Consider the following 17,211-nt stretch of genomic DNA (forward strand, 5'->3'; position numbering starts at 1 on the left):
AAACATCGGACCCTTGAACCAAAGGGGATAACTTCACTCAACTTGCCCCATCATTGAAATATTCTCACAACCTGTGGACTCACTTTCAAGGACTCTTATCTCATGTTCTTGATATTTATTGTTTATTTATTTACTATTATTATTTCTTTTTGTATTTGCAGAGTGTACACAGGTTGAATGTTCAAGATGGTGTGGTCTTTCACCTAGTACCCCACCAGCCACCGTGTCCAGCACATCATTCTCCAAAACTTCCACCACCTCGAATAGGATCCCACCACCAAGCACAACTTCTCCCACACCCCCCCTCAACTTTCTGCTTTCCATAAGGATTGCTCCTTACGTGATTCCCTTGCCCATTTGTTCCTCCCCATTGATCTCCCTCCTGGCACTTATCCTTGCAAGTGGGACAAGTGCTACACCTGCCCCTACACCTCTTTCTCACTACCATTCAGGGCCCTAAACAGCCCTTCCAGCTGAGGAGACACTTCATCTGTGAGTCTGTTGGGAGTTGTATACTGTGTTCAGTGCTGCCGGTGTTGTTTTGATTGACTTTCATTATGGTTATTATTCTATTATGGATTTATTGAGTATGTCTGTGGAAAAAAATGAATCTCATGGTTGTATGTGGTAACGTATTTACTGTGATAAATTTACTTTCAACTTCATCGAACAGCCCATGATGTCTGCATGGAACAGACCACCAAATTAAATTATATCTCTTCTGCATACTCATAATCCACAGTGCCTTGAAAAAACATGCAGCCAACAGAACTATTTCCACATTTTAAACATAAGAAACTCTACAGGTGCTGGAAATCCAAAGTGACACACACAAAATGCTAGAAGAACATAGCAAGTCAGGCAGCATCAGTGGAAATGAACAGTCGATGTTTCAGGCTGAGACCCTTTAGGACTGAGATTTCACATTTTACTGTCTCATTTTCTAAATTTAAAACTTATTGTTGCAGTAGTTTTTGGAGTTAATCTGCCAAACATTATGCATCATGTCAAATTAAAATGAAAATCCTAAAACCTGTCAACAATTTACTAAAAATTAAAAACCAAAATTGTGAGCCTTTGTAATTACAGGTTTCTCCTGCTACCTGAAGGTAGAGCATTCCTATGAAACGGTTCGTAAGCAGGAATGTCGTAAAGTGAATAAGCAATTACCATTTATTAATATGGGAAAAATTTTTGAGCGTTCCCAGACCCAAAAAATAACCTACAAAATCATGCCAAATAACACATGAAACCTAAAATAACAGTGACATATAGTAAAAGCAGGAATGATATGATAAATACACAGCCTATATAAAGTAGAAATACTTTTCTGGAGCACTGTATAGCGCAGCGAAAATCTCGCGGAAGTGCTCTCGGCAGAAACACTCTCTCCAGTAACCTTTAAGCTATGAAGCTACTAAATCATACCAAATAACACATAAAAATACACAGCCTATATAAAGTAGAAATAGTGTATGCATAGTGTAGTTTCACTTACTGGAATCGGGAAGACCCCAGTAAATTGCAGTTTCGTCACAGTTAAACACTTATACAAATAACCACCTGACACAATTGGCAATTGCCTCTGATCTGGGCCGACATTTACATGCTGGGCGGCACCTAATTAATTAGCTTGTTTATTTTGGCATTTTTCTTAAAGATGTGCTGGGTGCATTGGGACTACCGGTGCATTCTTCGCAGCAGTGTATCGGTCCACGGCCCGGAGGTTGGGGACCACTGCTTAAACTATGAGGCTGCCCTCGCCTCAGAAAACGATCAAACCACCCATGGCTACCTTTAAATTCCACTTTCGCAACACTTTCATCACCATCGTCCAGTGCTTTCTGTTTCAGCTTATTAAAAAAACTGACTGATTTCTCCTTAAGTATAAGAAAACTTAACGGAACACCACGTTTTGTACACCCGTTAATCCACTCAAACAATAGACTTTCCATTTTATCCATTATTGGATGCCGACTAAGAGAGACCACTTTGCTATGAGCAGCACCAACAGTAACATGGGCAGCTTTCAAAATTCTTTCTCTCTATGTATAAATAGCGCGAGTTGTGGACGCGGGCAAATTCAACATGCGGACAATGTCCTTACTTTGTTCACCACGATCGAAATGCTTAATTATGCCTAGTTTTACGCTAAGTGTAAGACCCGTATGAGCTCTTTTAGGCTTTTCCGATACCTTAGAACTCATCTTGCTAACGGATGCACAAAATAAATCGATATAAAGCACGTGTTTAAGCAATGGCAGCTAGAATGCAGTCCGGGGGGAGGATCTTGGCTGTTTGGGTGCGCGCTGCCTTTTTTTGTAACAGTGAAAACACCTTCTGTTAGTGAAAATAGGTAACTAATGTAGGTCTTTCGTAACAGCGAGGTGTCATAAAGCGAACTTTTGGAAAACGGGGGCCACCTGTAATACGCTAACTTTCTGGATGTGCAATACTGTATATTATCTTACCAATTCACCCAATTTGTTGATGTATAAAATTGGAGGATCACTAGAATAAATACCCCATCTCTCTCAAACAAGAGAAAATCTGCAGATGCTGGAAATGCATGCAACACACACATACGAAATGCTGGAGGAACTCAGCAGGCCAGGCAGCATCTATGGAGGTAAAAAAGTACAGTCAACATTTTGGACGGAAACCCTTCAGCAGAACTGGAGAACAAAAGCTGAGGAGTAGATTTAAAAGGTGGAGGGAGGGGAGAAAGAAACACAAGGTGATAGGTGAAACTTGAAGGGGGAGGAATAAAGTAAAGAGCTGGGAAGTTGATTGGTACCCCACCTATCTGTAAGGTCCAAAAGTATGGTAGATTTTAACAGACCAAACCAAATGTGAAGACAAAAGAGCATTTGAGGCAAGTCGGAGATAATAATAAGAGAAGCACAAATCTGGGGAAGGATCCAAGACTATCTCAAAGGCACTGTGCATACCACTGAGCTCAGTTGGCAGTCCATCATGAAAAAGTGGGGGGAAAATGTGAAATCGTACTCGGCGCCCCTCTAAAATATCGCCCCGCACATATTTAAACTCTTTCCCCCCCCCCCAGCTTAAATGAATAGTATGAACTTCATTGTTAAATTATACCATCAACCGTTTTTGATTGCTGTGGGAATGGTTCACTAAAAACATGGAAGGTAATGTTCTTTTAACTTTTTTTTCTTTTAATATGACTTTGCACAAAGTAAGTCTGTGTATGGCAAAAATATCATCATTCCATAGTTTGGCAAATGTGTAAAGGAGCCTTGTTAAATAACTGCCAGTGCATTGGCTGTCTCTCATTTTATCACCTCTTAGTAAATGATAAATTTGTTAGCAATTCTGAATAATCATTCAGTGGGTCTCTCGTCTGTGTGAAATCAGAATTGAATGTGCAAAGATCAGATGACACAGCTTTGAAAATGTCTGCATCTGTTGTGACAAAATGTGCTTAAAGGAAGCATTTATAATCGGATGCTGCCTTTTAAGGAAAACTAATTTGCAACTGAATACTATGTTAGAGATTTGGTGAAAGGTGGTCTGTAGTTTTTATAAGGTACTTTTTTTTATTTTCACAAATATACTTGGGAAAATTTTGACCATCTGCTTCAAATGTGAAAGTAATTTTCTTAAATTACATGGTTATGAAGATTATATTGACATTTAGTTAATGGTCCAGGTTTTCCTGACTTGTCAGAACAGGTCCAAGGAAGGTGGACTGGAAATCCATCTTGCAGTATCACTGACTGTTTTTCTATTTAAATCAAAGATTAAATGAGGTTAAATTCTCACCAGTTCTGCCTATTTCGTATTCGTAGTACAGTTGATTGGAAATCCAGGTCTGCCGTCAGTGAATTTCTTTGTGTGGGTACTCATCTTTAGACTGTTACGTTAACATTGCATTTTTGGGTAATGTCAAAATATTAACTTGTTTTTATCAATACAATATAATTGAATGAGATCATGACCTCACTATCTATCATTAACCTGTACACTCATATCTTGTGATTTCTTTATTATTCAATAAAGCTATTGATTATTGTCCTGACTGAGATAAAGCCCCCCAGTCCCTTTGGTTAGAGTATCCCAAAGAGTTTCTATTTTCTGGATGAAGAAATCTCTTCTTGGTCCTCAGTTTTGATTATGATTCCCTTCATTCATCCTGTCAAATGTATGAGAATGTTGTGTTTCAATGAAATTGGCTCATTGAACGTAAGACGACACCCAAGAATGCTTAGCTTTTCCCCTTCGGGCAGTCACCCATCTAAGGAATCAATCTGGTGAAACTTCTTTGACTCCTATGTACTTCAAATACATCTTTGTTGGAGAAGCAGGAAATGTAAATATTGCTCTAGGTATGTTCACACAGGAGCTTTATCATAGTTGTCTGTTCTTTAAGCTGTAATTCTATTGCAGGAAAGCCCAATCTGCACCTTTGCTCTAAACATCCAGCAATTGGTCGACTACGGGAGCTGAACAAGAAAATGTTTTAATCTGTCAATTTTGGGGAAAAAATACTTTAATGAATGATTTTGAATTTTCATTTATACTCATTTTCATTCCTTTTCCTTCAATTTAGCTTGTCTAAATGTTTAAGACCTCCCTGTATTCATCTCACATCCTACGCTCCTGTCCAGCTTTTATACAATATCATATTTTGTCCCATATATAATTTATTGATAAGAGTGTGAACAGGCAGGGTACTGGTACTAATCACCACTACATCGTATTTGGAATAATCTCCCAACACAAAAGTGGCCACTACAATATATTGCCCCAAATCCTACGTAATTTTGTTTAATGATCTTTTAGTAGCACATTATTTAAGGCTTTCTAAAGTTCAAAATACACCACATTCACATGTTTCTCCTTGCATATTTTACTTCCTACAATTACAAAGGCATGATTGATAAACATGATTCTGTTTCGTAAGTTCATGTTGATTTTACTCAATCCTACATCTGTTTTAAAATACCTTGCTACGACTTAAATTTCCTGCTATTTTATTAATTTAACAAGCTTTATTTCCCTGTTTTCACTCTCTCTTTCCTGAAGTTGTGTGGTTACACTTTCTACCTTCTAAGCTATAGGAACAGTTCTAGATTGTGTAGAATTTTGGAAGATGACAACCAGTGTGTCCATTTTCTCCATAGCCACTTCTTCCAAAAGCATTGGAATGACCTGGAGATTTAATAGCTTTCGGTCCTGTTGATTTTCTTAAGATAGCAAACACCAAATGTTGAATTTCTTGAGTTTCTATCTTTCTGAACCTGCTCTTTGCTGATTTTAGGCTTTTTTTGGGGGGGGGGGTCTTCCTTGAGGAAGGGTGCAAATAATTGATTTTTTTTCTGCTATTTTCTTATTCCCTGATGTAATTTCTTTGATTTCATTGTATGCACATTAACTTTGGTTAGTCCTTTCTTTCTTATGTGGCAAAGAAGCTTTAACAGTCTTTTTTTTTCGCCTGTTGCTTGATCATTCTCACATTTCACTTTCCTTTTTTTTAAGATCAAGTAATTTATGGAGATGCAGTTTTTCTGTTGCTCTGGTTTACTTCTGAACGAATATACATGAATATGGGTTTTTCCTTTTATGTAATACTATTTTCCCTTGTCAATCAGAGCTGGATCAATTTTCTGGGTGGGTTTCTCTGTCCTAGGATTAAATATTGTTTACTTAAAATGCCGATAATTGCTTGTCAACTATTTATTGTATCTCTTGCTGTACTCTGTCAATCTCCTGTAGTTATGTTAGCCTCCAGCCTTTGTATTTGCTTTCAGAATTAAGAGGCTAATTTTGGATTAAACAAAATTCACTTTTAACATAAAATTCACTATATTATGATTACTCTGCCTCAAAGAACCCCTCAACTTCCAGACTATTAATTAACCTTTCTCACTATTGCAGCCTACTAATACTCAGTACTTCTCACTATTACTGTCTTTTCTTTTGGTTCCTCAGTATACTGATCAAGAAAAATGTTTTGTATACACAATAAAGAAATGTAAAAAGTCATTTACCTGCATCATACTTGTGTAAATTCTTTACAAATTGTTCTTCATAGTCATAGTCATACTTTATTGATCCCGGGGGAAATTGGTTTTCATTACAGTTGCACCATAAATAATTAAATAGTAATAAAACCATAAATAATTAATAGTAATATGTAAATTATGCCAGGAAATAAGTCCAGGACCAGCATATTGGCTCAGGGTGTCTCACCCTCCAAGGGAGGAGTTGTAAAGCTTGATGGCCACAGGCAGGAATGACTTCCTATGACGCTCTGTGTTGCATCTCGGTAGAATGAGTCTCTGGCTGAATGTACTCCTGTGCCCAACCAGTACATTATGTAGTGGATGGGAGACATTGTCCAAGATGGCACGCAACTTGGACAGCATCCTCTTTTCAGACACCACCGTCAGAGAGTCCATCTCCATCCCCACAACATCAGTGGCCTTACGAATGAGTTTGTTGATTCTGTTGGTGTCTGCTACCCTCAGCTTGCTGTCCCAGCACACAACAGCAAACATGATCGCACTGGCCACCACAGACTCGTAGAACATCCTCAGCATCGTCCGACAGATGTTAAAGGACCTCAGTCTCCTCAGGAAATAGAGATGGATCTGACCCTTCTTGTAGACAGCCTCAGTGTTCTTTGACCAGTCCAGTTTATTGTCAATTCATATCCCCAGGTATTTGTAATCCTCCACCATGTCCACACCGACCCCCTGGCTGGAAACAGGGGTCACCGGTGCCTTACCTCTCCTCAGATCTACCACCAGCTCCTTGGTCTTGTTTGATGAAGTAAAAATATGTTGATTACTAAGAGTTTGTCTCCATTTCACTTCCAGATGTTGTCTTTCATGTATGCCCATCTTACATTCTTTCATCAAGGATATGACCTCTTTATGGAACTGGAGCCTTATATGAAGGACCTAGGATCACAGGTGATATTTTAAAATCAATTTCATATATTCTGAGAAAGATTGTATTTTAACTAAGTTCTCAGATCTTAGTGAGCGGGTTGATGGATATGTGAACTAGCTTTGAGTATCTGGCTATAGCTGAGGTAATAAAACATAATAAATCTCTTCAATAAAACTGTTGTGCTTCCACTGCCTTCCTGCAAGTCTATTTCATATATATGCAGGATCGGACCACGAGCTGAGTTCCAGAGATGAGGTGAGAATAACTCTACGTGACTTGCAGCATTTAACTGAGCGTGGCATTAAGGAAGTCTGGTGAATTTGAATTCAGTAGATACTAAGGGGAAAATAGTCCAATTGTTGGAGTGATAACTCACATAAAGGCAGCTGCTTGCAGCAGCTCAAACATCCTGGCCCCAGGATATTACTGTAGTACAGTACACTAGGTCTTAGCATGAGATGTGAGGATTTCTGCTGATCAGTTCCATTTGCAGCTCCTCATGAAGTTGTCTTTTCTAGCATATTAAAAATTATGGTCAATTTATACTTGGTGTATTACTGAAACTTGATTGCACACAATCTATATTGATTCTTTATTTGATACATCACTTTCTCACATAACTTATTTAGTTTTTTTTCTCTGCATAAGTATAAGAAGTTAAGACAAGGAGGAGAATTAGGCTATTTGGCCACCAAGTCTGTTTCACCATTCAATCATGGCTGGTTTATTTTCCCTCTCAATTTCATTCTTTTGCCTTCTCCCCATAACTTTTTGACACTGATAATCAAGAGCTTATCAGACACAACTTTAGGTATTTGCAATAATTTGGCTTCCACAGCGATCTGTGCAATGAATTCCACAGATTCATTACCTCATCGTATCCATTCTAAAGGGATACCCTTCTATTCTGAGGCTGTGGCCTCTAGTCCCAGACTCTTCCACTATTTGAAACATCCTCTCCATGTTCACTCTGTCCAGGCGTTTCAATATTCTGTCGGTTTCAGTGAGATGCCCCTCCCCTTATTGTCCAGAACTCCAGCAAGTATAGGTCGAGAGCTACCAAAGACTTCTCATATGTTTATGTATTCATTCCCAGCATCATTCTTGTAAATGCATTCTGGACTAACTCCAATGTAAACGCATTCTGGACTAAGGTATGGAGCCCAAAACTGCCCATAATACTCCTAACATGGTCTGATCAATTTCTTATGAAGCCTCAGCATTACATCATTGCTTTTATATTCTTGTCATCTTGAAACAAATGCTAGCACTACATTGGCCTTCCTTATTACTGACTCAAGCTGCAAATGAACCTTTAGGGAAACCTGCACTGGGTTTCCCAGGTGCCTTTGCACTTCTGATTTCTGAATTTGCTCACGATTTAGAAAATAATCTACACCTTTGTTCCTTCTACCAAAGAGCATATCACATCCCTACATCGTATTCCATCTTCCTCTTCTTTGCCCATCATCCTAATCTGTCCAAATCCTTCTGCAGCATCTCTGCTCTCTCAACACTATCTTGCTCATCCACCCACCTTTGTGGGTGCAAAGTTGGTGACAAAGCCATCAATTCTGTCAGGCAGATCATTAAAATACAACGGGAAGATTAGCGGACTCAACACTGACTCCTGCGGAACACCAAAAGTCACTGGCAGCTAACCGGAAAAGGCCTTCTGAAGAACCAAGTAAATGACATCCATTGATTGCCCTTTGTCTTCCTTAAATAATTCCAACAGATTTGTTAGCCAAGACTTTGCCTTAAGGAAAACATGCTGACTTTGGCTTATTTTATCATGTACCTTCAGTGCCTGAACCTCATCCTTGAAAATGGACTCTAACATATTGCCAACCATTGAAGTCAGGCTAATTTCCTGTCTTTTTCCTCCCTCCAAATGTGGAGTGGCATTTGCAAATTTCCAGTCCTGTGGAGAGATTCCAGAAACTGTTGATTGTTGAAAGATTACTACTAATGCCTCCACAATCTCTCAAGCTGCCTCTTCTAAAACCCTGGGGTGTAGTCACTTCTGTCCCCTAACATACTAAAATTTCTGGCATGCTGCTGGTGCTTTCCACAGTTAAGACTGACACAAAATACCTTTTGAGTTGTCCGCCATTTCTTTGTTCTCCATTTCTACCTCTTCATCTTTTCTGGTGATCCGATGTCCACTCTTGCCTCTTTTACTGTTTATATATCTGAAAGAGCTTTTGGCATCCTTTTTGATATTATTGGCTGGCTTATTTAATCTTTTCTCTCTCCTTACTGTTGGATTTCAAAAGTTTCTGACAAAATTTTGCTATATTGTATGCCTTCCTGCTTTTATGCTGTCTTGTTAGCCATGATTGCCTCATCCTCCCTTTAGAATGTTGCTTCTCTGGGTTGAATCGAACCTGCATCTTCTGAGTTACTCCCAAAATCTCCAGCTCCTCTCTCATGCCTCTGTAGTTCCGTTTACTCTACTGTAATACGGATACATTTCAATTTTCCCATTTCACTGGTGGACTCCACCACAAGCTGCTCTAAAAAGCCATCTTGTGTGCATGCTACGAAGGCCGTCCCTTGGGATTCATGCCAACCCGATTTTTCCCAATCTGCCTGCGTGTTGAGATCCATCATGACCACTGTAGCATTGCACATTTTACATGCCTTTTCTATCTCCCCATCCAATTTATACCCCCCACCCATCCTGGCTACTGTTTAGAGCTTGTACATAAATCTCCTTAGGGTCTTTTTACTGATGGTTTTTTCTTAACTCTACCCAGAAAGATTCTGCATCTTCTAATCTTTCTTCCCCAATACTGATCCCCATGTCCCATGAATTCAAACCCATTTCTTCACACCAATCTTTGAACCACACATTTAACTCTGATCTTATTAACTCTGTACAAATTTGCATATGGCTCAGATAACAATCTTTATGGTTTTGCATTTTAATTTGGTCTCTACCTGCTCTAATTCCCACAGCAGAACTGCTGCTTGTTCTTCATATGTCGTTGGTAGCCCCCAGGGACCCTGACAGCTGGATCTTACCACTCCCACTTCGAATTCCTGTGCCGGTCAGATGTCAGATGAAATGTCTTGAACCCAGGCATTGGACAGAAACACAGCCTTTGGGTTTCATGATACTTTTGACAGAGCATTGTGTGTTCTCCTTTGACTCTGTCATTGCAGATTACAACTATATTTCTGTTCTTCCCCACCCTCCCCCTACTCCTATCCCTGAACAGTTTGATTGCTCACCCATCCTACAGTCTCCACTCTCATCCTCACAACGAGCAATAATCTCAGAACTATTGGGCAAGCTCAAGGCTGCTCCAGCACTACTTGTTTGGTGTTGTACCTCTCCATGCCTTGTGGTGCATCGGGTGGCAACCTTTTCCGTTTCTTTAGCATTTGTCTGTTTTTTATTAGGCTGAATTATTTGCTCAAAGCTCAACCCAGAACAGATGGAAATTGTGCAAGGAGCCTATGGGATTTGAACCTGGAACTGCTCACCTTGAAATCCAGTGCAGATGCCACTACACCACTGAATGGCTTAGCACTACGACTTGGATCGTCCGATCTGCCTCACTTCAGTCACACCCTCTTGTCCCTGGTCACAGACTGAATTTGAAATAGTTAATCTAATTGGTGTGACTGCCTCCTGAAATGGTGTCTATTATGGCAACTTAAGTAAAAATTGCTTTCCAGTTTTTTCTACTTTTCTGTTTGTCCTTATAAGATAAACAAACTGCTTCAAAAACAGCAAGTACAGAAGTCTAACACACATTTCTATTAGTAGTGCTTTGTAATTGATACACGTATATTAGATTTTCTTGTGCATTCTCCCTTCAGGTTTACTTTCCCTGCTTTCCATGTGACCTCAAAATGCACTGAGATTAAAGCAAAAACAAGGTCATGGGGATTGTAGTGAGAAGTGTGATTTAAATTTTGCTCGACAGAAATTCAATTATATCATCATGATACAGGAATTTAGAATAATGTTTAAACTGAAAGACATATTTTTACTTGACCTTTTTTTTAAATTAATGTGCCTTACTGAAATATATTTGCATTTGGTTGAATAATCAGGTATATGGTCAAAACATTTTTCTTTCATTATTGTATTGAAGTGTGGTTGATAAACCTTGTATTTAATCACACTTACCTTTCTGTTTCTGCGTATTTGATGCAGTACCATTCAGCATCAGCAATCTCTGCCACTCGTTTACCCTGCCAGGCATTCATAGTTGCTCATGCAGGCAGCAATGATTGTGCATTGCAACATCCACCAATGTGTAGATTGTATGTGCATTAATTGCTACTGCCAGTGTCAGAAATTAATTCAGAACCACGTAATCATTCTTATTTTTAGATAGCTCTATGATCACTACCAAATGCTTGTTGTTTCACCTATCAACTGGACCTCAGCACAAGCTATCAGAATGAATCACTGAAAATTTCCAGCAAAGGTGTGATGTTTCTTCAACATGATAAAGAACAGATTGTAATGATGCTGAAGCTATTTTCAGAGTGGAACAGATTGACTCTCTGGAATCCTGTCAGTTTGTTAATCGTGAAAATAATCTGAGACCATGGTCTATTATAATTAGATTGTATTTCTCCAGAAATATGCCAGTTGTTTTACATAGCTTTATTAATTTGTAAGTTTTTATATATATAATTGTATATCAACCTTAAGTTTCACCATTTAGGGATTTAATTAAAATAGTTAACTTTTTCATCATCTGTATTCTTTGGAATTTGTGGGGAGATGTTACTGAAATGTATAGAACCCTTCAGGGGTACAGCATAGTAAATGTCAGGATATTTCACCTAATGCGACAATATCGTTACAAGATTAGGGGTGGTCATATGGCATGTGGCCAAGTGATTGGGGCGTTGGACTCATGATCTGAAGGTCGTGGGTTCGAGTCTTGGCCAGGGCAGCGTGTTGTGTCTTTGAGCAAGGCACTTAACCACACACTGCTCCAGTCCACCCAGCTGAAAAATGAGTACTGGCAAATGCTGGGTGTTAACTTCGCGATAGACTGGCATCCTATATCCTATCTGGGGCGGGGGGGGGGGGTGTCTCGTACTCTGTCACTTCACGCCACAGAAACCGGCATAAGCACCGGCCTGATGGGCCACAAGGCTTGGGACAGACTTTGGTAACTATTTCTTAACATATAAAAAGGATGAATAAGAATATCTTACAGAGTGGTGAATCTCTGAAATACTCTACCCTAGCGGGTTGTGCAGGCAAGATCATTTGTGTTATTTCAAGAGGAATAGATATATTTTTGAAAAGTGAAGGATTGAGGGCAATGGGGAGCCATCTCATAAGAGGAGATGAGGCCGGGTCAGATCAGCAATGATATTGAATGGTAGAGATGTATTCAAAGCCCAAGAGGTCTCATTCTATTTTCTTATGTTCTGTTTCAACAGCTGGATAAATTAGTTGTGGATGCAGCTAAAGAGAAGAGAGACATGGAACATAAGCACTCTACTATCCAACAAAAGGTACATAAACAGCTGAGATATCTTGCAGAGTATAAACAAACTGATGTAGGGAAACGTCTGCAGTTGAAGTGGTTCAGACAGTTGCTCTTATTAGTTATTAATTATAATCACTTTATTGATATTTATTCGATATTTGATTATACATGCAGCCTATTCAATGAACCTCCTCATCACTATGAACACTGCTATTTTCCTATCTGTGCATTAACTGTATTGGCATCTTCTGGCCTAGAAAGAGCCTCAATATTATATTTTCTAGGTTGTCACTAGTGAATTGCTTTTTAAGTAATCTAATATCAGTGAATGTAATTACTTTGAAATGGGATGTGTTAAGAAAATTTAATTGCAGTAAATTGCACAATTTTTCAAATTTGACTGATTGACAAGATCTCTCACTGAAAATAACAGGAAAGGTACGGAATTCTATGACACTCAAAGTGCATGTTAAAAAGCTAATACAAAACTTAAATTCTAAAGCACGATTTATTTTCTTATTAACTAAAATCACCTTAATAAGACTACTCAATAGAAACTTTGAATGTTGTACAGTTTGTTTAATCCGACTAAACTGTTGTGACTCTGTCAAAGGTTTGGGCTCTTTTCATAATTACGTTGACAGCAAATTCCATTCATTTGGTTAGAAACATTTCCAGCAGCCTAGAGCTCATCCATGTCAACTTGCTTTTGTTGCTGTGCCTTCCTCGCACTTGTGCTACAGTTGTCTTTTATGTAGTGAAACCAGACTTTCTGTAGCCCTGAAGTATCTGATGGTATCATTAGTATGACCAGACAATTCCTGTGATCAGTTTTGAAAAGCTTAATGCCCTCTCAGAACTCCAGGCTGATCAGACTTGAAACATAAAGGAATATTACTTTGGCTGGTCGGACCTAACTTTGATGTGTACAGAGTGATTGTTCTGCAAAAAAATATATTTTAGCTGAACCAAATGCTCGGTGTGTAGTTTTATTATCTGTACCATCGGTACGTATTAATGGAAAATGGATAAATTGTAAGTCAGTATTTTCTGCCTAAACTCCATTTTCATTGAATCATTTAATTGTACAATGCTGGACACGTACTGTATTTATACACTTTTCAGGACTGCATGTGTATATACAACTTCTGTATAATGACGCTGATGTTTTCAGGTAGGATTTGTGGCAAACTACAAATAGCTCTATTTTGTACGTTATATTCTTGCATTCCAAAGAGGAAGTGAAATGGTATTGTTTTCACAGGTCAAGTGCATCTACTCTTCTGAGTTAACACCCATGTTTACTCCAGCATTTGTTGCCCAGGCAACTTTGATTGTGTGATAAATTTATTTTGAGAGGAATAAAAATCTACGGGTGATGTCATTGATTATCAGATAATTTTGATTACTTCCATGTTTTCTTTGTTTTCACTTCACCAGTAACAAGCCCAAACCAGCAGATGCACTTAATTTTGTTTGAAGTCAAAAACACGGCATTTATTGGAAATCTGAAACAAACAGAAACTGTGGGAAATACTGATCAGGCTTCATCTGAAGGAGGTGAAGCAGTCAGTGTTTTGAGTTGGAGATCCTTTGACCAAACTACGAAGGAAACAAAAGAAGCTTTCAAAGCTAGAGGGAGAGGGTAAATGTCTCTGACAGAATAAAACTTGGGGTGAATGGAGACACAGTGCCTTGAAAAAGTATTCAGCCCCCAAACTTTTATTCACATAAATGAGTAGTATAACCAGGGATTTTGATCAATTTAACGGAGAATTTTTATTTGTGAACACAGGCTTGGCTCAGTACTTAGTTGAACTGCCTCTCACAGCAATTACGAGGAATTCTGCAGATGCTGGAAATTCAAGCAACACACATCAAAGTTGCTGGTGAACGCAGCAGGCCAGGCAGCATCTCTAGGAAGAGGTACAGCCGACATTTCGGGCCGAGACCCTTCGTCAGGACTAACTGAAAGAAGAGCTAGTAAGAGATTTGAAAGTGGAAGGGGGAGGGGGAGATCTGAAATGATAGGAGAAGACAGGAGGGGGAGGCACGGAGCCAAGAGCTGGACAGTTGATTGGCAAAAGGGATATGAGAGGATCATGGGACAGGAGGCCCAGGGAGAAAGAAAAGTGGGATGGGTGGAAAAAACCCAGAGGATGGGAAAGGGGTATAGTTAGAAGGACAGAGGGAGAAAAAGGAGAGAGAGGGAGAGAGAAAGAATGTGTGTATATAAATAAATAACAGATGGGGTACGAGGGGGAGGTGGGGCATTAGCGGAAGTTTGAGAAGTCAATGTTCATGCCATCAGGTTGGAGGCTACCCACAAGGAATATAAGGTGTTGTTCCTCCAACCTGAGTGTGGCTTCATCTTTACAGTAGAGGAGGCCGTGGATAGACATATCAGAATGGGATGTGGAATTAAAATGTGTGGCCACTGGGAGATCCTGCTTTCTCTGGTGGACAGAGCGTAGGTGTTCAGCAAAATGATCTCCCAGTCTGCGTCAGGTCTCGCCAATATATAGAAGGCCACATCGGGAGCACCGGACACAGTATATCACTCCAGCCGACTTACAGGTGAAGTGTCGCCTCACCTGGAAGGACTTGTCTGGGGCCCTGAATGGCGGTAAGGCAGGAAGTGTAAGGGCATGTGTAGCACTGGTTCCGCTTACAAGGACTTGTTCCCCTCTACCACCACTCTACTCTAATTCTGTGGAATTAGGCCTTACTCTTAATAATTTCTCCTTTAGCTCCTCCCACTTCCCCCAAACTAAAGGTGTAGCTATGGGCACCCGTATGGGTCCTAGCTCTGCCTGCCTTTTTGTTGGCTTTGTGGAACAACCTATGTTCCAAACCTATTCTGGTATCTGTCCCCCACTTTTCCTTCGCTACATCGACGACTGCATTGGCGCTGCTTCCTGCACGCATGCTGAGCTTGTTGATTTCATTAACTTTGCCTCCAACTTTCACCCTGCCCTCAAGTTTACCTGGTCCATTTCCGACACCTCCCTCCCCTTTCTATATCTTTCTGTCTCTATCTCTGGAGACAGCTTATCTACTGATGTCTACTATAAGCCTACTGACTCTCACAGCTATCTGGACTATTCCTCTTCTCACCCTGTCTCTTGCATAAATGCCATCCCCTTCTCGCAATTCCTCCATCTCCGCCGCATCTGCTCTCAGGATGAGGCTTTTCATTCCAGGACGAGGGAGATATCCTCTTTTTTTAAAGAAAGGGGCTTCCCTTCCTCCACCATCAACTCTGCTCTCAAACGCATCTCCCCCATTTCATGCACATCTGCTCTCACTCCATCCTCCCGCCACCCCACTAGGAATAGGGTTCCCCTGGTCCTCACCTACCACCCCACCAGCCTCCAGGTCCAACATATTATTCTACGTAACTTCCGCCACCTCTAAGGGGATCCCACCACTAAGCACAAAGCACATCTTTCCCTCCCCCCCCCCCCCCCGCTTTCTGCAGGGATCGCTCCCTATGCGACTCCCTTGTCCATTCGTCCCTCCCATCCCTCCCCACTGATCTCCCTCCTGGCACTTATCCTTGTAAACGGAACAAGTGCTACACATGCCCTTACACTTCCTCCCTTACCACCATTCAGGACCCCAGACAGTCCTTCCAGGTGAGGCGACACTTCACCTGTGAGTCGGCTGGGGTGATATACTGCGTTGGGTGCTCCTGATGTGGCCTTCTATATATTGGCGAGACCTGACGCAGACTGGGAGATCGTTTTGCTGAACACCTACGCTCTGTCCGCCGGAGAAAGCAGGATCTTCCAGTGGTCACACATTTTAATTCCACCTCCCATTCCCATTCTGATATGTCTATTCACGGCCTCCTCTACTGTAAAGGTGAAGCCACACTCAGGTTGGAGGAACAACACCTTATATTCCTTGTGGGTAGCCTCCAACCTGATGGCATGAACATTGACTTCTCTAACTAATGGTAATGCCCCACCTCCTCCTCGTATCCCATCCGTTATTTATTTATATACACGCTCTCTCTTTCTTTCTCTCTCTCTCCTGTTTCTCCCTCTGTCCCTCTGACTATACCCCTTGCCCATCCTCTGGGTTTTCCCCCCCTCCCCCTTTTCCTTCTCCCTGGGCCTCCTGTCCCATGATCCTCTCATATCCCTTTGGCCAATCACCTGTCCAGCTCTTGGCTCCATCCCTCCCCCTCCTGTCTTCTCCTGTCATTTTGGATTTCCCCCTGCCCCTCCCACTTTCAAATCTCTTACTATCTCTTCCTTCAGTTTGTCCTGACGAAGGGTCTCGGCCCGAAACGTTGACTGTACCTCTTCCTAGAGATGCTGCCTGGCCTGCTGCGTTTACAGGGGCAGCCCCACTTTGGCAGTGTGGCTTCAGTTTCATATTTTTTTTTTTACCACCTTGTGTTGGACTGCATTAAGTTCAGGTATGTCCAGTACCTTTGGGATGGTCTTGTACCCTTGCCCAGATCTGTGCTTCTCTATTATCATTTCCCTGACTTGTCTTCATTATGGTTTGGTTTGTTGAAAATCTACCATACTGTTGGACCTTACAGAGAGGGGGGTTATTTATTCTTATGAATTCATCAAAAACAGGTGATTCTCCAATTTTCTTAGTTGGTAAGGTAATATACAGTATTGCACCTGAGGAAAGTTAGCACAGTAATTACAAAGGGGATGAACACTACTTTCTGGCTCAATTTTGATTTTAATTTTTAGTAAATTGTTTTTTTTAATATAATTTTTATTGAGTTTTCAAAAATACATGAAAAGATAGTATCTACCCTCCCCCCCATGTAAAGTCCTAC

The 17,211-nt window shown here is 40.5% G+C and overlaps 1 protein-coding gene across 2 annotated transcripts in view; it reads left to right on the forward strand.

Moving 5' to 3' along the window:
* The window catches only part of LOC140196307 (arf-GAP with coiled-coil, ANK repeat and PH domain-containing protein 2-like), a 134,916-nt gene that overhangs the window by 60,732 nt on the left and 56,973 nt on the right, over window positions 1-17,211 (forward strand). For both annotated transcript variants that reach the window (XM_072255281.1, XM_072255282.1), the window contains exons 8-9: window positions 6,849-6,944; window positions 12,352-12,426. In XM_072255281.1, the coding sequence (XP_072111382.1) occupies window positions 6,849-6,944; window positions 12,352-12,426 (171 nt within the window). The remainder of the gene's footprint in view (window positions 1-6,848; window positions 6,945-12,351; window positions 12,427-17,211) is intronic.

This window comes from Mobula birostris, chromosome 4 (genome assembly GCF_030028105.1).
Source record: "Mobula birostris isolate sMobBir1 chromosome 4, sMobBir1.hap1, whole genome shotgun sequence".
NCBI classification, from domain to species: Eukaryota; Metazoa; Chordata; class Chondrichthyes; order Myliobatiformes; family Myliobatidae; genus Mobula; species Mobula birostris.